General features: G+C 42.8%; 1 protein-coding gene across 4 annotated transcripts in view; it reads right to left on the bottom strand.

The window, feature by feature from the left end:
- Positions 1–26,829, bottom strand: part of PCYT1B (phosphate cytidylyltransferase 1, choline, beta) — a 128,989-nt gene that overhangs the window by 16,298 nt on the left and 85,862 nt on the right. For all 4 annotated transcript variants that reach the window (XR_005532678.1, XM_039257239.1, XM_039257240.1 and 1 more), the window contains exons 6-7: positions 23,957–24,099; positions 21,125–21,313 (exon numbers count right to left, since the gene is read on the bottom strand). Coding sequence is in view for 3 of the 4 variants with exons in the window: in XM_039257239.1 (XP_039113170.1) it covers positions 21,125–21,313; positions 23,957–24,099 (332 nt within the window). In the remaining variant the exon portion in view is untranslated. The remainder of the gene's footprint in view (positions 1–21,124; positions 21,314–23,956; positions 24,100–26,829) is intronic.

Raw genomic sequence — 26,829 nt, 5'->3', positions numbered from 1 at the left:
GTCTCTCATGGTTTAAGGCCCCAACTATTAATGTACTGCTGTTGCTTTCTCTTTTCAGCTCTTTTAGTTTTTGCTTTTTATATTCAGGCACTCTGATGCTAGGTGTATAAATATTTACATCTGTTGTATCTTCTTGATGGATTGACCTCTTTATCACTGTATAATAAAAATAATTGTAAAAGACCTTCTTTGTCTCGTTTTATCATTTTTGGGTTTAAGTTTAGTGTGATAAAAAGTATAGTTACCCCCAGCTTTTTGTTGTTGTGTTGCTTTTATTTTGGTACACAGTTTTCTTAGAAAATCTTTTTCCATCCCTTCACTCTGTCTCTGTGTATCTTAAGACTAAAGTGAGTCTCTTGTGGGGACACATCATTAAATGTTTTTCAAGTTAGTCCAGGGGCGCCTGGGTGGCTTAGTCGGTTAAGCGTCCAACTTTCGCTTAGGTCATGATCTCGCGGTTCATGGGTTCGAGCCCTGTGTCGGGCTCTGTGCTGACTGCCGGCTCAGAGCCTGAAGCCTGTTTCAGAGTCTGTGACTCCCTCTCTCTCTGACCCTCCCCTGCTCACGCTGTCTCTCTCTCTCTCTCTCTCTCCTAGAAATAAATAAAACATTAAAAAAAAAATTTCAAATTAGTCCATTCAGCCATTCTGTGTGTGTTGATTGGAGAATTTAATCCAATTAAGTAAAATTTAAAGTAATCACAGATAGGTAAAGACTTATTATTGGCATTTTGTTAATTGTCTTATAGCCGTTTTGTAGAACCACGATTCCATGTTCTGTATCCTTTCTTTTTTTGTGTGTTTCATTGTCTTCTGGTATCTGTATGCTTTGACTGATCATGTACTTCTGTGTAATTACTAGTTTTACCCCTGTGATTACCACAAGTCTTACGTAAAATATTTTAAAATTATAACACTACCTAAAACTGATAACAGCTGGGGCGCCTGGGTGGCTTAGTCGGTTAAGCGTCTGACTTTCGCTTAGGTCATGATCTCGCGGTTCGTGGGTTCGAGCCCCGCGTCGGGCTCTGTGCTGACTGCCAGCTCAGAGCCTGGAGCCTATTTCAGAGTCTGTGACTCCCTCTCTCTCTGACCCTCCCCTGCTCACTCTCTCTCTCTCTCTCTCCTAGAAATAAAAATATTTTTTAAAAATAAAAAATAAAACAGATAACAGCTTAAATTCAATAGAATTTCTAAAGTTCACTTTTATTGAGACCCTCCCTCACATTTTAGGTTACTGATGTTACAGTTAACATATTTCTTATATTGTGTAACCAGTATCAGATTATTGTAGTTATTCTTATATTTTCTAACTTTTGTTAATTTTTAAATATTTTTTAATGTATTTAATTTTGAGAGAGAGACAGCGTGAGCAGGGGAGGGTCAGAGAGAGAGGGAGACAAAGAATCCAAAGACAGGCTCCAGGCTCTGAACTGGCTATCAACACAGAGCCCATGTGGGGCTCATGAGATCATGACCTGAGCCAAAGCCAGAGGCTCAACCGAATGAGCCACCCAGGTGCCCCTATTTTTAAATATTTTTTATTTTAGGGAGAGAGAACACAGGTGGGAGTGAGGGGGAGAGAGACAATCTCAAGCAGGCTCCATGCCTAGTGCTGAGCCTGACATGACTCAGTCCCACAACCCCGGGATCATAACCTGAGGTGAAATCCAGAGTCAGACGTTCAGTTGACTAAGCCACTCAGGTGCCCCTAGTTTCGAACTTTTAAAATACAGTTGGAAGTGCATTGAGCACCACCATCCCCACACAACAGCTTCTGACTTTGTCTTCATATTTACCATTACCAGTAGGTTTTCCCCTGCCTTCTCAGGTTTGTGTGATGGTCATTAGTGTCTTCTTACTCCTAGGACACCCTTTAGCATTTCTTGTAAGACAGGTCTAATGGTGATGAACTCGCTCAGCTTTGTTTCTGGGGGGAAGTCTTTATCTCTTCGTCTGGGAAAGACGGCTTTGCCAGATTGAGAATTATTGGTTGACCTTTTCTTTCCTTTCAATATTTTGGACATAACATCCTATTCTCCCCTTGGCCTGAACCAGTTTTGTTGAGGAGTCCACTGATAATCTCCTGATGGTTCCCTTGTAAGTAATCTACTTCTTTTCTCTTGTTGTTTTCCAGATTTTTTTTCTTGGTCTTCTCATGAAATTTAATTACAGGGTGTATCAGTATAGCCCTACTGGGGTTTATGCTATTTGGGACCCTTTGTACCTCGTGGATTGGGATGTCCAAGTCTCTATCCAGGTTTGGGAAGTTTTAAGCCATTACTGCTTAAAATTTAATTTCTGTACCCATCATTCCCTACTCATTTTCTTTTCCTTCTGGAATTCCCTTAATACAAATACTGTTTGCCTTGATTGTGTCTTGTTGACAGAGAGGGTGTGTGCGTGGGCGGGGAGGGGCACAGGGAGAGGGAGAATTTCAGGCAGGCTCCAAGCCCAGCACAGAGCCCAACCCAAGGCTCATGACTGGGAGATCATGACCTGAGCCGAAATCAAGAGTCAGATGCTTAGGGGCGCCTGGGTGGCTTAGTCGGTTAAGCGTCTGACTTTCGCTTAGGTCATGATCTCGCGGTTCGTGGGTTCGAGCCCCGCGTCGGGCTCTGTGCTGACTGCCAGCTCAGAGCCTGGAGCCTGTTTCAATCTGTGACTCCCTCTCTCTCTGACCCTCCTCTGCTCATGCTCTCTCTCTCTCTCTCTCTCTCTCCTAGAAATAAATAAAGCATTTAAAAAAAAAAAAAGTCAGATGCTTAACAGATGAAGCCACTCACGTGCCCCTTGACTGTGTCTTTTAAGTCTTGTATGGCTTGTTCACTCCTTTTCATTCTTTTTTTCTTCTTGCTCCTCTAACCCGATTATTTAAAATGTCCCGTCTTCTAGAGGACTGTTTTTCTCCATAGTTGAGTCTCCTTTCAAAGCTGTCTGTTGAATTTCTTCATTCAGTCATTGTATTTTTTCAGCTCTACAATTTGTTGAACTCCAAGTTCATACAACATTTTCCTAATTTTTAGTTTGCTACGTGTTACTGCAGTTGGCTAAGCTTTAAAAGGATTATTTGGCAATCTTTGACAGCTCATAGATACCATGTCTTTAAGGTCATTTATTAGAGCTTTAGCAGTTTGCTTCAGCAGTGTCCTGTTGACCAGACTTTTCATGATCCTTGATTCCTTACAGTGTTATCTGCACATGTGAGTAAGTCGTCTCCTCTTCCCAGACTTCGCAGGTTTGCCTTGGCAAAGATGGCTCTTTGCCAGTCACCTCACTTTGGGTTTCTGGACACAGAGTCCTCAGGTGGAGTTTTGCTATCAGGGTCGATTTCTGGGTGAGTCCCCTGGCTGAACTCTGAGGTCAGGGGTAGGGGTGCCACTGGCTGAGAATGGTTGGGTAAGAGGGCCGGTTTGGTTCTTGATGCAAGTGAGACTGTAGCAATTGCCTGGGTTCTCTGGTCAGGCTTACTAGACTGGAAGTAGTCCATACTAAGCAGGAGGTGGGGCTATGAACTGGCTTTCCTGCCCTCATTAGGCAAGAGAATGGGCCTATGTAGCCAGTTGTTTGAGTACCTAAGTCAGGCGAGCCTGTGGACTTGACCCCCTGGCTACAATCGGTCCATGAGAAGCGTCATGGGCTGTGGTCTCTTGTTCAAGGGCCACTGTAAGAGGCCTGCTGGATGGGTTCCATAGTTTTCCCTGTGTTCTGGTCCGGTTCCCTGGTCAGGCAGGCGGAAACCTGTGTTCGGTGGGCAGGGATATGAATTAGTTGATGGACCCAGGCACAGCAAGAGAAGTAGCTCCAAGGCCAGAAAGGTGCCACAAATTCCCTGCCTGAACAGGGCCACCAGCTCTGCTCTGCAGACGGTCAGCTCTGCCTGTTGGACTCTGTGCGTGAATGCTGCTGGGCTACGCAGCTTTCCGGGTCTTACAGCCAAGCTTTCTGGTTGGGTGGTGCTGGGAGCTTTACTCAGCAGTGGGCGGGGCTATGACTTCGCTCCCTTGCCTGGAGGGATGATAGGGCCAGCTCCAAATAGGCTCCCACTTTTCCAGATCAGGCCTTCTGGTCAGGAGGGGTGGGGAGCTACACCCAGGAGTGTGTAGGCTATGAACTAGTCCCATTGTCTGGGTAGAGCCAGTGACCCTCCACACGTAGCACTGGCTTTACAGGCCACCAGCGCTGCCTGCCGTAGTCTTGGTTCGAGCGTGGCTGCCCTGAGTAGCTCTCCTGACTGTTCGTGCCCTCCTTGCTGGGTGGGCACGGTTGAGAGCGTCACTCAGCACTGGGGGCGGGGGGGGGGGAGGTTGGCGGCGGAGGGCTACAACTCAGCTCCTCTGCCAGCACAGACGCAGACCAGACTACAGGCCCAGAAAAATGGCTTTGTTTTAGGACCAGAGTCGGGCAGAACAGGGCCCCACTGAGTTCCCCGAACTCAACTGTGCCACTGTTTGGCTCTACAGATCAGCACAGCCACCAGCGGAGACTACTACCTGGGCGCGGCTGGTCGGAACTCAGTTTGCCAGCATGGGCAAGGGTTGTCGGAAGCCCTTCCCTGTCGGATTCACAGTGAGCGGCCCCTCCCCACAGATTGCCTTGCAATTCCTGTAGGGTGAGACCAGAGTGAGAGCGCCCAAGAAGTGAGCTACGATGCTGGGGGAGCTGAATGTCTGTCCTGGGCTCCGTCTTTCCGCTATAAAACCTGGAGGCTCCGCAGAGACCTCTCTGTGTAATGGGCTGGGCTGGGCTTGGAACAACAAAGTCTGCATATAGCTCCCCTGCCTTGTTCTAGGATTCTCTCAGTGGTGTCTTGTCTAGGAAGAGTTGTTAATTCCTCTTGTGAAGGGGAGCAAAGTCAGAAATGACCTATGTCACCATCTTGGTGATGTTACTTTCCCAAGGCTTTTTTTTTTTTTTAAATGGCCAGTACTGGTGAGGGCTCAGGAAAAAGACGGCATGCCTGTTATTGCTGGTGGGAGGGCAAAATAGTGGTGCCTATTTAAGGAGTAATTAGGCAAAAGGTATAAAAACTTTTTTCCTGAAGAGAGCATCAGAGATGTAATTAAAGACTCATTGGGTACACGGGTGTTCATTGCAGTGTTATAAAGACAAAACCGCAAAGCTCTCAAATAGGTTAGAGAAATCTTGCCCAACTCTGAGCTGATACACTAGGCAGCTGATGAAAGGTGCTTCAAGAATACTTAATAATGTGAAGATGTCTGTGAGCTATTGCAACATAAAAACGACTTGAGAACAGTATGTTCTGCATGATCCCATTTTGTAAAAGGAAATCGATACACGCGGATGGAGAAAAGACTGGGGCACCATCCCAGTGACTAATGTGGGCAATTGGACTGCTGGGGATTTTTTGTTTCTTCGCCATTTTTTTCTTTGCTTTCTAAAGTTCTGTAAGGAACAGGCCTTGCTTTTGTGACCATAGGGATGGACAGTGACTGAAGCAAGGTGAAGCCAAAGGGCACCACAACAATGACAGAGGTGAGGGGATTTTAGAGCCTCGGGCACATCATCAATTACCCCACCCCCTTTTATAAGCTCTGGCCCATCGCTTTTAGGATCTCAAGTTTTCTCTACAAATAGAGATGACTTGCTGATCGCCAAGAACCTCTTCAGATTTAAAATTCCACGATTCTTAAGAACCTACCAATTATTCACCTTCCATTAAAGGCATTGATAATTCTGCCAAAAGACTTCCAACCCCCGCAAAATCAAACAGAAAAAAAAATCCTGTAGTCTAACAGCATTACCTTCTAGGAAGCCCATTTATGAGATAAAATCAAATGCCAGAAGGATAGGGTGGTCTATTATTAATAGCAACCTTAAAAGAATCCTTGAACTTCTAGCAGTCAATTGAAAATATGTATTTTTATTACTATAATCTTAAAGTATATTTATAATGGCAGCCATTAGCCCTCCCACTGTTAATGGATGTCAGCATTTCCATTAGAAGCTCATTTTCTAAGGAATCTAGGGCTTCTCTAGTATAATTTGACTCAAGCTCGTAACTGAGAATATTATGCCTACAGTAATGAAATAATTTGAATCTTTTATGATAAACAATGATGTCATGCTTGAAGTAATGCAGTATCTATGCAGAACAACTCTGGGTCTCAGCTTGCAAGCTCTGTGATCTGTTTCTGGTGCGTTATGAAGCATGGTTCTTGCGCAAAGGAGTTAAACTGAATCAGGCCAGCAGACAGTTTGTAATGAGCTTCCTGGGAAGAAAAGCACTTTAGAAAGAGAAAAATAATGAAGACCATGGCAAGGCATTTTCATAAAGAAAAGGTATTTAAGTTAATTCTTTAACTGTATTGAGATTTCCATTTATAAAGTTTTTTCCCCCAAGAAAAAACTGTCCCGATAAAACGAATTTTCCATTTCTCTTCTTACAAACTTTTCAAGAAGTTTTTCACATCTAGCGAGGCATTAAATGTCCTGACAAATGCCTTCAAACTTTTCAGCATTTCAGAGAGATTCCAGCTTAACTGCCCCCCAACTTCCCCCCCAGAAAAGAAAAATATCCTAGTTACATCTAGTATGGACTTCTGGTAAGCATGGTAGAACTCAAGGAGAGAATTTGTTTTGGCCAAATCGGTAAACAAGAAAAACTAACCCTTACAAACAATACCTGACATGTGCCTTGATGCTGTTAAAGGACTTTAAAGAATGAAACAATTTAATCCACCCAACAACCCTAGAGGTAACTGATGCAAAGGAACTTGCCCAAGGCACCCAGTTAAGAGGTGAGCGCCGGCTTCTGACCAACTCTGGGTAATTAGCCGCTCTCATAGTAAGAAGCTTTTCTGTTGACTCATGTTACTTGTGCATTTTTAAACCAACTGTCAAAAAAATTCAAGTAGGAAACGGAGACCCACAAACTCAATTTTACGTTTTGTAAAATCCAGTCTTAACAGCAGTACTATTGGGATGATTATTTTATAACCTATTTTCTCTACACACACACACACACACACACACACACACACACACACACACACACACACACACACACACACACACACACACACACACAACGTAGCAAGCCCTAGAGAGAATGTTGAGAAATTAGAACGCTTTTGCATTGCAGTGGAATATAAAATGGTGTAGTCACTATGGAAAACAGTATGGGAGTTACCCTAACATTTAGAAATTCCACTTCTAGGTATATAACCAAAAGAACTAAAAGCAGGAAATTAAAGAGATATTTGTATAGCAATACCTATAGCAGCATTATCCAAAATATCCAAAGGATGGAAAAAATCCAAATGTCCATTAATGGATGAATCAATAAACAAAATGTGATATACATACATAATATAAATATGTATACACACAATCTATTTTCCCCCCAACTTAAATGGAGCTGAGTATTTCTCAGATGGATATTGAAAAGAAACATTTTGCATATTATAAAACACTATGGAGGGTTTTCTTGGCATGACAAATCTTAAAGTTGACCACTCATTCCTTCAATAAACATTTACTGACAGCATGCTATTTATGCTTTAGGCATAAATCTAAGCCTGGAGGATATAGCAGTAAATAAGTGGGGAGGGGGAATGTCTATGCTCATGTTTATTTTTTTTTTATTGGGGTATAACAGACATATATATAACATTAGTTTCAGAGATATGATGATTCACTATATAGTTCACATATAGTGAAATGATCACCACAATTAGTCTAGTTAGCATCTAACACTGTATATAGTTAGATTTTTTTTTTCTTGTGATGAGAACTTTTAAGTTCTACTCCTTTAGCAATTTTCAAATACTCAATACAGGATTATTAACCATAATCACCATGCTATACATTACATCCCCATGATGGATTTTATAACTAAGTTTGTACCTTTTGACCCCTTTCACCCATTTTGCCCACACCCATCCCCTTCCTCTGACAACCACCAATCTTTTCTCGGTATTGATGAGTGTGAGGTTTTTCTGTATGTTTGTTTTTGATTCCACAAATGAGTGAGACAGCTCAGTATTGGTCTTTCTCTAATTTATTAGCATAATGCCCTCATGGCCCAACAATCTGTTGCAAATGGCCAGATTTCTTTCTTTATGGCTGAATAATATTCCATGGTGTGTGTGTGTGTCTGTGTGTGTCTCTGTGTGTGTGTGTGTGTGTGTGTCTATACACATTTTCTTGAATCATTTATACATTGATAGAAACTTAGGTTGCTTCCATGTTTTGGATGTTATAAATAATGCTGCAGTGAATATGGTGGTACATACATCTTTTCAAATTAGTGTTATCATATCCTTCAGATAAATATCCAGAAATGGGATTGCTGGATCATATGGCAGCTCTATTTTTAACTTTCTGAGGAACCTCCCATAGTGGCTGTACCAATGTACATCCCCACCACCAAAGCACAAGGGTCCCTTTTCTCCATGTCCTGTTCAGCACCTGTTAATATGTTGTTTTGGTAACAGCCATTCTAACAGATGTGAGGTGATAGCTCACTGTGGTTTTGATTTGCATTTCCCTGGTAATTAGTGATGTTGAACATATTTTCAGGTGCCTCTTGGCCATCTGTATGTCTTCGGTGGAAATAAGTCTATTCAGATCCTGTATCCATTTGTAAATCAGATTGCTGCTTTTTTGTACTATGGAGTTATAATGACATCTTCATATTTTGACTTGTTTACTCTTATCACATATTACTTATGAATATTTGCTCCCATTCAGTAGCATACCTTCTCATTCGTTAATGGTTTCTTAGGTGCAGAAGTTTTTATTTTGATAGAGTCCCAGTTATTTTTGTATTTGAGGCCTTTGCTTTAGATATCAAACTAAAAAACAAAATTGGCAAGATAGATGTCAAGCAGCTTATAGCTTATGTTTCCTCCTAGGAGTTTTACGGTTTCAAGTCTTTAATATATTTCGAATTAGTTTTTGTGTATAGTGTAAGATAGTGGTCCAGTTTCACTCTTTATGCATGTGACTATCTAGTTTTCCCAGCATCGTTTATTAAAGAGACTGTCCTTTCCTCCATCATATATTCTTGACTCCTTTTTAGTAATGTCATTAGCCATGTATGTGTGGACTTACTTCTGGACACTTTACTCTGTTCCAGTGAACGATGTCTGTATTAAATGCCAGTACCTCACTATTTTGGTTACTAAAGCTTTGTGAGAGAGTTGAAATCATGGAGTGTGGTGCCTTCAGCCTTGTTTTTCTTTTTCAAGATTCTGTTGGCAATTTGGGGTCTTTTATGGTTCCATACAAGTGTTAGAATTGTTGGTTCTCTTTCTGTAAAAAAAAAAATTGCCACTGAATTTTGATAAGGATTGCATTCAATCTATAGATTACTTTGGGAAGTATGGACATTTTAGCAGTATTCTACTAATCCATGAGCAAGAGGTATCTTTCCATTTATTTGTCTTCTGTTACTTTAAGTATAGTTGACATACAATATTTGATTACTTAAAGGTGTACAATACAGTGATTGGCCAATTATGTGCATTATGAAATGCTCACATTGATATAGTAACTACCTGTCACTACACAGTTATGAAAATACTATTGACTATATTCTCTATGCTGTACTTTTTCTCCCCGTGATTTAATTTATAATTGGAAGTTTGTACCTTTTTACCCCCTTCACATAATTCATTCACCCACTCCCTGCCCCAGGGCAACCCCCAGTTTCTTTATGAATTTGTTTTTTTTATTTTGATTTGTAAATTCCACATAAAAGTGAAATCATGTGGTATTTGTCCTTTTGTCCTTTTTGGTCTGACTTATTTCACTTAGCATAATACCCTCTAGGTCCATCCATGTTGGTACAAAGGGCAAGATCTCATTCTTGGTTGTGGTTAAGTAATATTCCATTGTGTATATACACATCTTTACACACACCACATATTTACCCATTGTGTATCAGTGGACACTTCTGTTGGATCCGTATCTTGACTATTAAAAATAATGCTGCAGTAACTATAGAGATGCATATCTTTTCAAATTAGTGTTTTTGTTTTCTTTAGGTAAATACTCCAAAGAGTAATTTCTGGGTTGTATAGTGATCCTGCTATTTTTAATTTTTTTGAGGAACCTCCACGCTGTTTTCCATAGTGGCTGCACCAATTTACATTCCCACCAGCAATGTAGAAGAGTTCCCTTTCCGCCACATTCTGCCAACACTTGTTATTTCTTGGGTTTTTGATAATAGCCATTCTGAACGGTGGGAGATGATGATACCTAATTGTGGCTGTAATTTGCAGTTTCTTGATGATGAATGATGTTGAGCATCTTTTCATATGCCTGTTGGCCCCCTATTTTTCTTTGGAAAAATCTCTATTCAGGTCCTCTGCTCATTTTTTTAAATTGGTTTTGGTTTTGGTTTTTTAGCATTAAGTTTTTACATAACCTTTCCAAATACCTATTTTAATTCAGGAGGTTGTCATTTTCTTTTGTTGATGGTCTCCTTTTCCATGCAAAAGCTTTTCATTTTGATGTAGTCCCAATAATTTATTTTTGGTTTTGTTTGCCTTGCCTAAGGAGATATATCTAGAAAAAGAGTGCTATAGCTGATGCCAAAGAAATGACTACTAATATCCTCTTCAAGGATTTTTCTGGTTTCAAGTGTCACATTGAGGTCTTGACTTCATTTTGAGTTAATTTTTGTATATGGTATTAGAAGGTGGCACGTTTGGTATGTAATTATATTTTCTTTCTCCTTGAAGTTCTCACTGTGTTCATCTGTTCTTTTCCCAGGTTCAGTGAGCATCTTTTTTTTCAAATAACCTCCACACCCAATGTGGAGCTCCATCTCACAACTCCAGGATCACAAGTCGCATGTTCCCCCAACTGAGCCAGCCAGGCGCCCCCAGTGAGCATCTTTATGGCCATACCTTGAACTCTTCAAGGTATGAAGAGTTCTGTTATCTCCACTTCCTTAAGGACTTTCTCTGAGGTTTTCTGTTTTTTTTTTTTTCATTTTGAACATATTCCTTTGTCTATTTTCCTTGACACTCTGTGGTGTTTTCTGTGCATTAGATAAATCAGCCACCTTTGCCAGTGTAGGAGGAGTAACCTCATGTCACACATGAAACTTCCCATTCAACCTTGCCCTAGCCTTTGGTTGTCTCTCAAACCTTTGTGATTATCCAAGCAGTGTATTTTATTTTTAGTGGATCCCAGTGTGGAAGGGATACCAAGGCCTGTCAGTGTTCCAAAAGGGAGGATCTCAGGGAGCACCTAGATTCAGGCTGATGGGAAGCCAGGCCTTCGGGCAACAGCTTTTAAAGTATGCAAATACTAGCATATTTCCGAGATGCTATGAGTTCGGTTCATGATCACCACAATCAAGTGGATGGAGTATATTTCACAATAAAGCGAGTCAAAAGAAGTTTTTGGTTTCCTAGCGCACACACAAGTTATGTTTACCCTGTAGTGTTTTAAGTGTGCAATAGCATTATGTCTAAAAAATAATACAGAAGTTTCATTTTAAAATACTTCATTGCTAAAATATGCTGTCCATTTTCTGAGCTCTCAGTGAGTCATCATCTTGTTGGTGGGAGGTGTTGCCTCAGTGCTGAGGGCTGATGACCGATGAGGGTGGTAGAAGGCGGCTGGGGCGGCCGTGGCAGTTTCTTAAAATAAGACAACAATGAAGTTTGCCACATCTATTAACTCTCCTTTCAGGAACCATTTCTCTATAGTGTGCGATGCTGTTTGACATCATTTTATCAAGAGAACTTCTTTTAAAAGTGGAGTCAATCCTCTCAAACCCTGCTACTGTTTTATCAACCAAGTTGATGTAAGAGTCTAACTCCGTTGTCGTCATTTCTACAGTCTTTACAGTATCTTTACCAGGAGTAGATTCCATCTCTAGAAACTGCTTTCTTTGCTCACCTGGAAGACCTAAGTCCTCATCCATTCATGTTTGATGATGAGACGGCAGCAATGCAGTTACATCTTGAGGCTCCCTTTCTTATTCGCCTGCTGACATCTGAAACCCATACCACAACCGCCATTTCTTCCTCTGCTGATGTCTGAAACCCTTCAAGAACATCTGTGAAGGTTAGAATCTGCTTTTTCCAAACTCCTGTGAATGCTGGTATTTTGACTGCTTCCACTGAATCTCACATGTCCTTCATGGCATCTAGAATGGTAAATCCTTTCCAGAAGTTTTTCAACCGACTTTGCCCAGCTCCCCCAGGGGAATCACAAGCTGTGGCAGCTATAGTATTACAAAATATGTTTCTTAAATCAAAAGGCTTGAAAGTCAAAACGACTCTTTGATCCATGGGCTGAAGAATAGTGTTATTTTCATGCCTGCTAACCCAACATCCATTCTCACTATACATCTCCACCAGAGCCCTTGGGTAATCAGGTATATTGTCAGTGTACAGTAGTATTTTTAAAAGCAGTCTTTTGTGTGTGGGGGCTTAAAATAGTCAGTTAGGCTTATAGTAAACAGATGTGCTCTCATCCACGCTTTGTTCCATTTATAGAGAGCAGAATAGATTTTACATAATTCATAAGGGTTCTAGGATTTTTGGAGTGGGAAATGAGTGGTGGATTTAACTTAAAGTCACCAGCTATGTGAGGCCCTAACAAGAAACTCAGCCTCTGTTTTAAAGCTTTGAAGCTAGAATCTGAACTCTACTCTCTCCCTATCAAAGTCCTAGGGAGCATCTCCTAGTAGAAGGCTGTGTTTGTGTACACTGAGTATCTATTGGTGGTAGCCATCTTCATGCATTATCGGAGCCACATCTTCAGAATAGCTTGCTGCAGCTTCTATATCGCACCTGGTGCTTCAACTTAGACTTTTATGCTAGTTTCCCTCCGTAAACCTCATGAACAAACCTGTGATAGCTTCAAATACTTTCTTGTACAGCTTCCTCACCTCTGCCAGCCTTTGCAGAATTGGAGAGAGCCTTGCTCTGGATTAGGCTTTGTTTTAAGGGAATGTTGTGGCTTCTTATATCTTCTATCCAGACCAGTAGGACTTTCTCTATATCAGCAATGAGGCTGTTTTGCTTCCTTATGGTTTCTGTGTTCACTTGAGTAGCATTTTAAATTTCCTTCAAGAACTTTATATTTGTAGTCATAGCTTGGCTAACTGGTATGAGAGGCCTAGCTTGCAACATGCTTTCTTCACTATGCTTAATCGTTTCTAGCTTTCGATCGAAAGTGAGAGGCCATTGTAAGGTTATCAATTGGCCTCGTTTAAGTATTTTTGTGTCTCGGAGAATAAGTGGCCGAGTAGGGGGAGAGAGATGAGGAAATGGCCGGTCACTGGAACAGTCAGAACAAAGACATTTATCGATTAAGTTCGCCATGTTACATGGGCACAATTCGTGGTGTCCCAACACAATTACAATAGTAACATCAAAGATCACTAGTCACTGTAACAAATAGAAGATTAACAAGTTTGAAATATTGCACGAATTACCAACATGTGCCACAGACAGAAAATAAGCAAATGCTTTTGGGAAAAAAGGTGCCAATAACTTCCTTAGTGCATGGTTGCCACAATCCTTCAGTTTGTAGAAAATACAGTATCCGCAAATAATATAAAGTACAGTCAAATGAGGCAAGCCTATAGATACAGTCCTGTGGGACCGCAAGCTAAGTCCTGCTGATCACCCGCGTCGGGTCATCTAGAGGTGCTAATCCGTGGCACTTGCTAAAAATCAGGGCATCTGAGCAGTGTACCAGTTCCTCTCTAGTAGATACTGGTGACGTGGGGCAAGACAGAGGGTCAACAGAAAGATAAGGTCCTCCGGCCCCTGTCCTTAGTGTGCACCTCGTGAGGGCCCTAGGTCTGTGCCAAACTGAAAGCCCTCCCTGAGGCCCCAGCTCCTGGACAAATGAATACACCTCTTTCATAGAAAGACTGGGGGGTGTATTTCGGCCTACTGTCTGTGCAGTGCCCAGGGGGTGGTAGCTAACCGTCAGAGGTAGAAGGTCAAGGAGTGTCACTGGGTGGCAGCCCTGAAGACCACGACACCAGACACAGGTACAGTCTCCTCTCCAGGAGCTACTGGGGCTCTGGTGGTTGGCAGAAGGAGCATGAAGTTGGCACCTGTCCTCCAAGGTCTCTGGCAAGGGTTACTGTCAGCCCTTAGCTGTAGGTTTCGTTGGAAGCCTGCCCCTCCAGCCACAGCTATGAAGATAAGATGAAAGGCTTATTTCACTGAACGATGATTGCCTGGGTCTCTAACCTCTTACTGGACCCTGGGGGTGGTAGACGGTTGAGAACTCTCTTTCAGTTGGTTACAGTCTTGGGGAACCCTAGAGGGGAAGTTGCACTGGCTGTCAGCCAGGAGATCTAGAGGTGTCCCGTGCGTGGCTACAAGATTGAAACCAAAGGCAGGTACAAGCTCCATTCTGGGAGATGGCAGCAAGCTGGAGTGACAAAAGGGGGAAGTGAAAGATGGCAGGATCCAGCCTCTGTCCCTAGAGACTAACATAGTAGGCCTTTAGGGTATGTGTTATAGATGCCTGTCTTTTCAGGCCAATGATTTAAGATAAGCAAATAAAATTCTTTCACAAAGGGATATTACTCAGCTTCAAAAAGGAATGACATTCTCACACATGTTACAACATTGGTTAAATCTTGGATAAACACTGTGATCCCACTCTCATAGAGACAGAAAGTTAGAAGGGGGATTTCCAGGCACTTGTGAGGGGGGATTTAGTAAGTACAGAGTTGCAATATGGGATGATGCAGAAGTTCTGGAAATGGATCGTGCTGATGGTTGCACAACTATGAATATTAAATACCACCGAAGTGTAAACTAAAAATGGCTAAATACTATATTTGAAAAACTTAGTAATGGACCTCACATTATGTAAATTTTTTTGTAAAAAATGAACATATCATCAAGGTTTTTAAAAAAGATCTCTCCTGTATTAGATGTGAATGCCTGTTTGGTTTGCACAGGGATCCACCATTTTGACTGGATTAGGGCCAAGGGTGTTGGTAGTCCAGGATAAACTGAAAACTTGCACTTGACCTAGAGTTATTCTCTCCTGGTGCTCCAGGAAAAGGTCCATGTTCAAGTTATAAAACAGAACAGATGCATTTTCATTTCAATGTCAATTAAGGACTACAGTGGCAGATCATTCAAAATGATACATAACGTTTTTAAAATATAGCCTATGTGGCTAGCACACAATGTTTAAATGGAATGTGTCTGACACTTTCAACAAAAATAACCAAGTTTCACTAGGAAGGCCCTTCCCCAGAAGCAAACCCTGAAAGCTGATTCAGTATCCCCTGATCCTGGCTGCTTGACCCTGAACACCTTGGCAATGAACAGCATTGGCATCCACATGACAACAAAGCTTCAGAATTTATCTCCTTTAAAGCCCCTGCCTTGAAGACAGTCTGCCGTTCAGGGACATGCCCTCCAAAGCGAGGGAACACCAAGTGTCTGTTGGGAAGCCTTCCCTTTGTACCTATGGTTGGGTTATAGGCTGTCTTCTAAGTGTGAGTCAAAACTAGTTCCAAGAATCAAGCAAAAAAAAAAAAAAAAAAAAAAAAAAAAAAAAAAAAAAAAAAAAAAAAAAAAAAAAAAAAAAAAAAAAAAAAAAAAAAAAAAAGGCAAGTAGTTAGATAAGCAGAATTGTAGGTGGTGAGATTGAAAAGCAACCTTTTGAGCTCTGGTAATTCTTTCCCCAAGCTGAATAAATGGGAATACATCCTCTGTTACAGAAATTGTGGCCCCTCAAAATCCCACCTTCTGGATTTATTCACATCCTTGTGTGGTTTCTTCCCAAAATCTACACTGATTGTGTGACCAACAGAATATGCCACAGAAATCCCTATCAAAATAACACCAGCATTCTTCACAGAGCTAGAACAAACTATCCCAAAATTTGTATGGAACCAGAAAAGACCCTGAATAGTCAAAACAATCTTGAAAAAGAAAACCAAAGCAAGAGGTTTGGTTTGACAAATCACAGTCCCGGACTTCAAGCATCATTAAGGCAGTATGGTATTGGCACAAAACAACAACAACAACAAACCAGATCAGTGGAACAGAAGAGAGAACACAGACATGGACCCACAAGTGTATGGCCAATTAATCTTCGAGAAAGCAGGAAAGACTATCCAATGGATTAAAGACAGTCTCTTCAGCAAATGGTGCTGGGAAAAATGGACAGCGACATGCAAAAGAATGAACCTGGACCACTTTTTACACCATATACTAAAATAAACTCAAAATGGATGAGGGACCTAAACCTAAGACAGGAAGCCATCAAAATCCTATAGGAGAAAGCAGACAAAGACCTCTTTGACCTCTGCTGCAGCAACTTCTTACTCAGCACATCTCTGGAGGCAAGGGAAATAAAAGCAAAAATGAACTATTGGGACCTCATCAAAATAAAAAGTTTATGCACAGTGAAGGAAACAATCAGCAAAACTAAAAGGCAACAACAAAATGGGAGAAGATACTTGCAAATGACCTATCAGATAAAGGGTTAATATCCAAAATCTATAAATAACCTATCAAACTCAATGGGCAAAAGACATGAATAGACACTTCTCCAAAGAAGACACCCAGATGGCAAACTGACACATGAAAAAATGCTCAACATCATTCATCATCAGGGAAATACAAATCAAAACCATAATGAGATACCACCTCACACCTGTCAGAATGGCTAACATTAACAACTCAGGCAACGATAGATGTTGGCGAGGATGCAGAGAAAGGGATCTTTTTGTACTGCTGCTGGGAATGCAAACTGGCACAGCCACTCTGGAAAATAGCATGGAGGTTCCTCAAGAAATTAAAAGTAGAACTACCCTATGACCCAGAAATTGCACTACTAGGTACTTATCCAAGGGATATAGGTGTGCTGCTTCGAAGGGGCACATGCACCCCAATGTTTATAGCAACACTATCAACAATAGCCAAAGTATGGAAAGAGCCCAAATGTCCATTGATGGGTGAATGGATAAAGAAGATGTGGTGTATATATATACAATGGCATATTACTCAGCAATCAAAAAGAACGAAATCTTGCCATTTGCAACTACCTGAATAAAACTAGAAGGTATTATGCTAAGTGAAATTAGAGCAAGACAACTATCATATGAATTCACTCATATGAGGACTTAAAGACACAGAACAGATGAACCTAAGGGAAGGGAAGCAAAAATAATATAAAAACAGGGAGGGGGACAAAACATAAGAGATCCTTAAATATAAAGAAGAAACAGAGGGTTGCTGGAGGGGTTGTGGGAGGGGGGATGGGCTAAATGGGTAAGGGGCATTAAGGAATCTACTTCGGAAATAGCTATTGCACTATATGCTAACTAACTTGGATGTAAATTAAAAAAAAATGGGGGGCACCTGGGTGGCTTAGTCGGTTGAGCGTCCGACTTTCGCTTGGGTCATGATCTCACGGTTCGTGGGTTCGAGCCCCGCGTCGGGCTCTGTGCTGACTGCCAGCTCAGAGCCTGGAGCCTTTTTCTGTCTGTGACTCCCTCTCTCTCTGACCCTCCCCTGATCAAGCTGTCTCTTTCTCTCTCTCTCTCCTAGAAATAAATAAAACATTTAAAAAATATATAAAATGGAAGTCAGAAAAAAAACTAATTTCCAATAGTAATTACCACCAAAATTTCAAAGTAATGATGCATGTAAAGGATACTTTGACATCTCTACAATTCCCATATTTTGATAATAAAATATCTGTTATTTCTCCTGGTTGGTTACAAAACTGCAAGTATTGCTGGTAATATTGTCATTTGTTACCTACATTTACAACCGGGGAGAAAGCTTTATTTCCCCCCAAAGTGGAGGTTAGTAATTACATACTTTTTTTTCATTCAAGTTCTCTGACCCTCTGAATTCTATCTACAGATCTCTTGGGCTAAGATCTACAGATTTATATTATTGAAAATAAACTACGTAGGAGAAAAAAATATGGCATAAATGGACTGTCGCTTCAGCTATTAGGTCTTCAAAGACCAGCTTTTCTCTTGACTGCAGCTTCATGACCCTAGATGATAACCACGCAGCTAAGCCACTTCCTGACTTTCAGAAACTATATGAAATAATATCTGTTGGGGTTAAGTGGCTAATTTCTGGGGTAATTTGTTACTCACCAGTAGATAACATCACCGTGGGCAACCAGGATTTCTGCTTACTTAAGAAGGCGGCTACCACCACCTCTCCTAAATCTAGACGACAGGGCCTAAAGTGCCATTTTGGCAATGGACTTTGTCACAAAGCCTTAAAGTGGTTTCTGTACATCTGTTTCTCCACAGTGCCAGAGGCTGACCACAGAAGGAAAGTGCCTCCTGTGGATATTCCTATGGTCGATGACACAGTGCCGGTCAGGACAAAGAGGCTGGGACCCAGGCTCCAGCCCAGTACCTCCAAACGTCTGGGAAACCGTAAGGACGTTTCGTGGTTTTCCTAGGCCTTTGTACTTGATCTAGAGTACAGCTATCATACTCCCTTATTGTGTAGTCCCAATGGGTAGAGTAGATATAAAAAGGCTTTGGAAAAGGGTTAACCTGCTATACAACTTCTAGACTGTAACAACATGGTCATCATCACCCCTTTGCACTCTGAGAGAATGGAAGGATTTGGATTTTCTATCACTGCTCTTAGTAGAAAGCAAGAGGTCACTTGGGAGAGAAGCAAAGACTCTATACTACAAGGTGCAAACACAAATGTTGCCTGGGTACAGGAGGGCAGCAAAAACGCACAAGTCCGGCTAGAGGAGGGGGCTGGGAATGACGGTGGGCAAGGGCGTGCACATGGCAAACTAGAGCTCGTGCCCTCCCTGAAAGAAATTTTAGAACGTTGTTTTATGCCAACAAACCAACTCTGCCTACTGAATTTGATCCAAACACCCCGGTGTACCAAGTCCTGTACTGAGCCCCATAAGCCTTTTTTTTTTTTTTTTTTTTTTTGCTAAGAGTATAGATGTGTATCAATCTCTATATATGATGTTGATATTAATGTAGATATGAATATGGAGGATTACACCATCATTTCCTTTGCAGATGCTAGAAGGAACCTATCTGTGTATAGATCCAGGCATCCATTAAATCCACACACATTAATGGGATACCCACTATAAAAAGCTACACACTGTGCCTCATACCAATTCTATTGTGCCACATTTTGTACTTTAAATCCTTCTATTTTGCACTTCACCAAGTTTGGGTTATTTGTAACAGTACCGTATTTGCAGGTAATATACATCCTCTATTTTTAGAAACGAGTTCCAGTCCCAAATCCACAAATAAAGAATTATTATAATAATAGCATATTCATGAAAAGCAAATTACTTATCTTGGCGTTTAACATCCTTGTAACTATTCCTGTACTTTTAATGTCAACAGAAAAAAAGCAATGTCTAAGTCTGGCTGATATGGTAAATTAATGTTAATAACAGTTTTGACACTAATAGCAAGTTTTAAAAAGAAAAACCTCCAGACTCGAAGCTGGATTTCATTTCTTAAAAGTCACCGCGGCTCGCTGTCACCAGACTCCTCTAGAACAATTCCCACCACGATTTCACCTTCACTGGGAGCCTGAAATGGCGAAGGTGTACCAGGTTGCTGTGAAATTATGTTCCCTCCCTGCCTGTGCTCACTCCAGGTGGAGAAAACCTCCACGCCCTTGAGTTACGACACCAGGGCTTCTCCACGGAGACACATTTCCGAATCCCTGTAAGCACATGAATACCCACCTGCTTTCATTCAAAACAAAGCCCTAGGGGTGTGTCCACCCCCTGGAAGGGAGTTGTGAATGGTGAACTATTAAGGTACACACTGAACTAATGGGAACTTTTAGACCCGATGTTATAGATCGTGAAATCCCAGAGAACAGCTGCCACAGTTTCTCTCCACGTTCTTCCCTAGCGCTGTGCCCATACAAGGACATGGATACGTGGCCCATGAATTAAACGGATGTGAGCTGAAAACTTGAAAAGGAACCCAGCACTTGGCTCCTCCACTGTTGCTAGCTCTTTCTAGAAGTCATTGAAAGCTCAAGCAGCCCCTTGCAAACCCTCTGCCCCTCTCAGACTCCACCAATGGGACCTGATTGGCCCACAACACCCACCTCTATAATCATTCAGAGGCCACTAGTCTTTAAGCAAAGCATCTCTTCCACTTTCTCAAACGTTGTTCTTTTTCTATTACTAATTGAGTGTTTTACTTTTAGATAATCCTATAATGAACCAGCTCAAATGAGCAGAGAGGCAGCAGTGACAACCCATCAATAAAATAATTAAGCCAAAGTGGATTTTGTTAGAGACTTCTCATGTCATAATAGAAAATCCAGGCTACTTAAAATCAAGGAAATAAAATGGAATTGCTTCCTTTTGTTTTAAAAAGCAAGGTTAGCTTTAAAAGATCTTTCACAGAACCCTCATTAACACTGTTGACGATACTGGTTCTTTACTCTCTAAGTACATGCCCAATAGAAATACCAGTGAAATACAAGGTAGTTTCCAGAATTTTCTTTTCCTTTTTCATAGCTTTCTCTCAGAATTGTCTGTAGATTTGAGAGAAGAGTCTCTGTACTTTCTCTATTTTAAGATTTAGATGAATGGTCTCAGTCCCCAAAGACTTTCTCCCAACACACACATGCCATGGGAAAAACAGGAAAGTCAGGACACGACAGTGTAGATATAGGGCAAAATCCTACGTCTTCTCTTAAAGCTGATGGAAGAGGAGGGTTCCTGAGAAAAACTGACCAAGGCAGCAAGGTTTCTTTTGCTCCTTCCTCCCCAGGGTGATCCCAGAGCCCACTAGCTTTGTCTCACAACACAAATTCAAGGACACCACTGACCCACTTGACTCTGACCCCTAAGCTTTGCCTCATTTCCAACTGAGAGACTACAGTGAGCTAGAGAACCAGCCTCTACAGTAACATTCAAAAATTACCAAATGACTTCAAGGTCTGGACAAGAAATAGACCCGAACTGGCTTTGGGTGCTATGGGGTGCCATATTGAGGGATAAAGCAGAACCTAAATACATGATGTAGACCTGAAGCCCCTCAGGCTGATGCCCAAATTGGACTAAGGGACACCTTGAAGTGGTTCCATGAAAAGGAAGAGAAACAGGAAATGGCCATCACTGCAGGGCCAAGTGAACTAGTTACATACCCATGCACCGTCAGGCCCGAACAGCTCTAGGAAGTTGCCGATGAATTCTCTCGACTTCTCTTCCCACTTCTGAATTAGATCATGACTCTTTTCTTCCACTCTGTTGACAAATTCTTTTGATCGTTCCTCCACGTTCTTGACCTTTTCCTTCATCTTGTCTACCTGGTTTTGGAAGCGGTACTTCTTCTCCTGGTCAAAAATTAAAGGAGAAAGAATGATTCATCCACAAGGGCATGAGAGAGACCAGTCATTCACACTAATGGTCATTTTATTTCAACTCCTATTTGTTCTTAACCTAAAGAGTCAGGATGTTGCTATTTCCAAGGGCTAGATTGACGGGAAGGCACATCTCTTCTAAGAAAAGTCATTTGTCATTAGTCTACTTGGCTGTGTAAAGTGAAATACAAGTGATTTTAATATTCCCTGTCTTGTAAACATCAGCACTGAAGTTGCTTATATAAGAAACAAAAACATGCACTTGCTGCTTATTACAGGTAGATATTGGGAAAACACATCCCCAAATTCTCCTGGGATTTAGACAAAAGTATGAGTTGTACATAGAATGGTCATTCACAGGCTGCCTGAATTCTCTGTTTTACTGGGACACTGTTAAAACCAGTACTGTTTGGAATAAATAGGCCACTGGCTGGGCCTTAAAACCCATGTGTTACAATTTTCTTTGTAATGACATTTTCCATTAAGCTAATTGAGCTGCATCTGTTTCCTTGGTGATGAAGAAGGACTGAGATTTTGTTCTTCTTACAACCCTTACACAGCGATGCTATACCTACATGCCTGAAAGGTCCTGTATGTTGGGCAGGTCAGAGGCCACCTCTAAACCTCAGTTTCCTCATCTGTTAAGTGGGGATAATTTTCATCCCTACCCCATCGAGTTGCTGTAACAATTAGAGAAGATTATGCACGTACAGCGTTTGGCACAAAGTCTGGCATTTAGTAAAAACTCAGTATGTGTTGGCTGTTTGATTAGAATTAAGCAGCATAAGCATTTAATTGTGTTACCCAGGAGTGTTATCAAAACCATGAAAATAACATGAGATGAAGGGTCTTCCCCTCGATGGAGTCATGAAATATTTTCTCCTCGAGGGGCAATAAAGTTTTTTCTGCACGACATGGGACTAAAGTTCCTATCTCAGAATCCTTGGGGACACTCGGAATACTGCAAACTAGGTCAGGATTCCCAGACTAAAGCATACCACCATCTCAGGGTGGGATGTGAGCGCGGTACGTGCTGCCACTCGGCTACACGTACCACATGAGCGGCATGTATGGCTCTCAGGGGCAGCAAGGACGGGACTGGGTGCCACGAAGTTGGAGGCTGCCACCTGCCTGCGCCTCTACTGTGCTTGAGGGACCTCGGCCAGGTGCCCTCTGAGCTCAGCTTTACTCCAGTCTCACTGGGGAGGCTTGAACTGGGTGAACGGCTCCTCTCAGGTTCCTGCCACCTCTGAGGTTCTGTGATTCATTGACATGCCCGTCGAGCACACTTGATTTTCCCTCTGAGCTGCAGCCAGGCCTGCTGTCACAGAAGGACCATGAGCACATCCACAGCGACTACCTGGTTCCTTGAACTAAGCGGCTTATCTAAAGGCTGTTAGAACAGAACGAGCAGTAACTTTTGGAAATGGTTTGCCATGCTCGGATGGCTGACTGAATTCAATTTAAAAGAACAGGCAGTTTAATTTATTGAAATAACCAGGGCTTTATTCTCTCGAAGACACCAAGTAATCACTCTGATGGAATTCTTTTCAGCCCCTAGTTCTGGTGCCATGTGAACCCAACATTTTCTGTTTTGTTGCCCGACTTGTGAGAAGCCAGAGTCTAGACTCCCAATGCCCCCTGCCTCATGAGGACAAATAACCATCCTTGACTGACAAATGAACAAACCCCTCCTCCTCTGGAAGGTACCAATGATCGATTTGCGTAAAAGCCGCTGGACATCACGGCTGCACATCGCTGTAAGCACCTAGCTTTGTAGACCGATCAACTCTTTGAAGATACGATACCTACGGGGGGTGGGGGTGTGGAAGTTCTGCGTGGAGGAAAAGTTCTTCTTTCAACAAACTCTGCCACCACCTCCGAGTCTGGGCAACCACAGTGGTCCAGCTGCACTAACATCACCTCTAGCAACTGAGCCGGCCCTCTTCACTTTTTACCTGCCTGTTTTAGTTGGTTTAAAGTTGTTTTAACAGTTACTCTGTTATTAAACTAACAGCAGCTCTGTGGGGACAACACGGCACAAATACAAAAGGAAGCAAAAGCCTTGTTTAAGTTGCTGTAATTTCTCTGGATGATGATGATGATGATGATGATGATGGCTGTTAAGTTTTCTAATGAACATCTGTAAGGCCTTAATACGATGAAAATTTTAAATTCATTTCCTCTGGGTTTAGCTTTTCACTGCCTTTGCCTGCCTGCCTTCCTTTCCCGAGGGCCCATCTCCCAGAAATCCTTCGCTAAAGTCTGAGAACAGTAAAAGAGGGAGGGTGGGGGGCAAGGGGAAGGAAGGCGGCTCCTTTAGAACATGTGGAGCTCACTACCCTGTGCTTTGGTTGACTTAGGTTAGCCCTTCGGACAGTGGTTTCTCCATCTGGAAAATGGGGATAATACATCATTGGGTCGTTGCGCAAACTGAATATTGGGTCATTGAGACAATGAATATAAAACATCAGGAAGACTGTGTGGCACTGGAAGTTAAATAAAAAATCTTTTAAAAAGCACACTGCATGGCATATAGTATACCTCTAACAAACACATGGCGGCGGTGCTTGAGTGACACGGCAGTCGTCACAGGATAGCGGGTGGCACACTTACATTTATAAAGCTGACATTTAGTTCCTTGGCTGTGTACCCTCTCTGGAGGTTGCGTCGGGCATAAACATCATAGTCACGGACGATTCTGGTGATGATGTCTGATGTTGAGATGCCTTCCGTTCTCTGCGTTGGAACAAACATTCCTGTTCAAATAGTTAAAAGGAGAGAAAAAGAAAAAAGTAAGACCCATTTTCTTTAATAGCTCTCCTTTCCGGGACAGAGGTGCAGCTCCTGGGTGCGTGAGACAGGCTTTCACACGTGGCCCCAGCTGGCTCTTCCACGCCCAGTTCCGGACACTTCTTCCCTGCCACTAACACTGCGTGCTCGTCACCCTGCACCTGCTCCCTGGAGGCAGCAGGCACTCACCCGGCTCCTGGCAATGACCCTAACTCAAGCTTCAGATCCCCTGTCCCCCTCGCACCATCCAGGGGGCTTTGCAGTCTGTGGGTCCAGCTTCAAGGTCGTGTCCCTGGGAAGTCTTTTCCTGCCATCACCAAGCAGAATCCACAACCTCTAGGATACAAACGTGGCTTCCATCAACACAAGTATTTTAGATACTGGTCTCCTTGTCAAAAGGGGAACATTCTGAAAGTAGAGATTAGGCCTCAACTGTCTCTGCATTATCAGCCCCCAGTTCAGCGCCCATTTCTGGCACATGGAAGGTGCTTGATCAATGCAAATGAAACACATAAGTGAATAGAGAATAACAACTGAGCCAATGAATTAGATCACGGCCCAACTTCCCTTCTTCCCTAAGGAAGTCTGCATCTCATGAGACTAAGGAAAGGATGAAAAAAGTGTACTATTTGGTTGTCTCTGATTGGAAGACATGCCCTTGGGATGCTAGGTGATTTTATCTCCCTAAGAACAGTCTACTCTGCGTGATGGTTTCACCACTCAAGACTCTTTCATTTAGAACACGTGGGACCCAGTGAAAATAAGCACAGAGAATGCCAAGTTCTAAGAGACTTTCTTTAATGTCCTCAGAGATCTATTAGGGTGAAAGAATACAGGGCTATCAGGAGGTCGCAAATGTTATCGAGACAAGAATGTGGTTTATGCTTACACTTGTGCTGTCAACCGAAATGACATGTTGGCAATTAAGATATTTCTACCTAGTGTGATTATGGCCACTAAGGCAGAGATATCAGGGGTGGGATGGCATGATGGACAGGGCCTAGGGACAAGGGTACTGGGTTCTCAGTTTGGAGACTTGGGCAAGACTCACGCCTCAGAAGGCAAGTTACTTAACCTCAGTCTCCAAAAGTGAGAAATAAGGTAGCTGGAAAAGATGGCCTTGGGATCATCTGTGCCACCTCCCTCTCCCTCACTCAACCGTGTCCAATCGGTCTCCTTCCAGGCACCAACCTACCTCCTAAAAAGCTCTCCGATTCACCTACTTTTCTTCACCATCTGTCTAAACCAATCTAACACCATCTAGTTCAAAGATTACAGCAAGAGCCTCAAAACCGGTTTCCAGTGATGTCATTTTTGGTGCCCTCACTCCACTCTTCATATGACAAGGGCCACAGAGCAGCCGTCAAAACATATGCCAGACAGCAGCCCAACAGCCTTCAGTGGCTTTCTAGAGTGCTCAGAATTCCCATCAAACCCTTGCCTTGGCTCTGTGGCAGCTTGCTTTATCTCCCCCCGCCCCCGCCACCCAACGCTCCCCAGTCCCATCTCAGACCCTCTCCGCCACTTCACTGCCCGAGCCAAGGCCCCTGGGCCATGCCGCTGTAGGGGGCACCATTCTCAGCGGATTCTGTGGAGCTGTGCGACACAGTGGGCCTGCCTGAGCTGCCCGACACTGGGCTTCAGTGTTCTGAGAGGGCTGGCCCCGTGCCCTCTGCCACAAATGTCCTCTCTACCCAGCTAACTCTCATTCATCCACTGCGTTTCACCTTTACGTCATTTCCTCAAAGCGATCTCTCAACCCCCAGACTGGCTCTTCTGGCTTCTTCTCTGCCGTGGCCCACTGCTCTTTTCCTTCAAATATTCCAAGGTCTGTATAAAACAGCTTATTCCGCACTTAACAATAAGCTACATGAGGGAAAGAACTGCTCCTGTGTTCATCTCCTCCGTATTCTCAGCACCGGGTGACAAGCAGGCACTGTAAGAGTATTTGCTGAAGGGCTGAATAGATGGATACTGATCTCTGAGTGCCTTTCCAAATCCAGTTCTCTCTGATTCTATTGACATTGATGAACCTTCCGGGGTTCTGGCCCCTGCTAGGGTGTCCCTTGGAGCTCTCTTTTGGTATCATCTGCACATTCACAGTATCAGCAGCAGGTGGGCACTGCTGATGTCTGGGATCAAGCATCGAGTTTCTCAGTCTGTGGCTCAAAGGACAGAGCTGGGGTTTACTCCTATGCCCAAAACTTCTTTTATCGCCTTCTGAGAACATGGACTCCAACAAAGAAACCAAATGGCTGTGCAGGGGCTCTGGTGGGCAGGGAGCACTGAGTGGTCCCAAGCAGGGGGGGAGGGGGAAGGGGGTGCTGACACAACATCTCCACCTTGCTGGGAGCCGCAGGGGGCTTTCCGGTGAGCGCCGTGTCCCATCTGTCAGCAGGCAGCCACTTTTCCCACACCCCCGCTGCCTGGTGACATGTTACGAAGATTCTCTAGTTACTAATAGATTTTAGCAAGTCAATTAGACACTGGTGACATGAGCTCACCCTCTCTGTGAAGCCGCAGAGACCTCGCTGAGTAACCAAAGGTTTAGGGTGAGGACAGATTTGCTTCGGCTGGTGAGGAGGTAGGTCTCTGAAAGGAGCCAAGCCCTCCGCTGACATAATGAAGCACCCGGCTTCCTCCAAATCCTAATTAGTGCTCTGCTAAAAATATGCAGTAATGAGCACGATCAGAGG

This window comes from Hyaena hyaena, unplaced genomic scaffold (assembly GCF_003009895.1).
Source record: "Hyaena hyaena isolate Hyena2069 unplaced genomic scaffold, ASM300989v1 scaffold_611, whole genome shotgun sequence".
Lineage (NCBI taxonomy): Eukaryota > Metazoa > Chordata > Mammalia > Carnivora > Hyaenidae > Hyaena > Hyaena hyaena.
The sequence above is the reverse complement of the archived record's forward strand: the minus strand, read 5'-3'. Positions and strand labels throughout refer to the sequence as shown.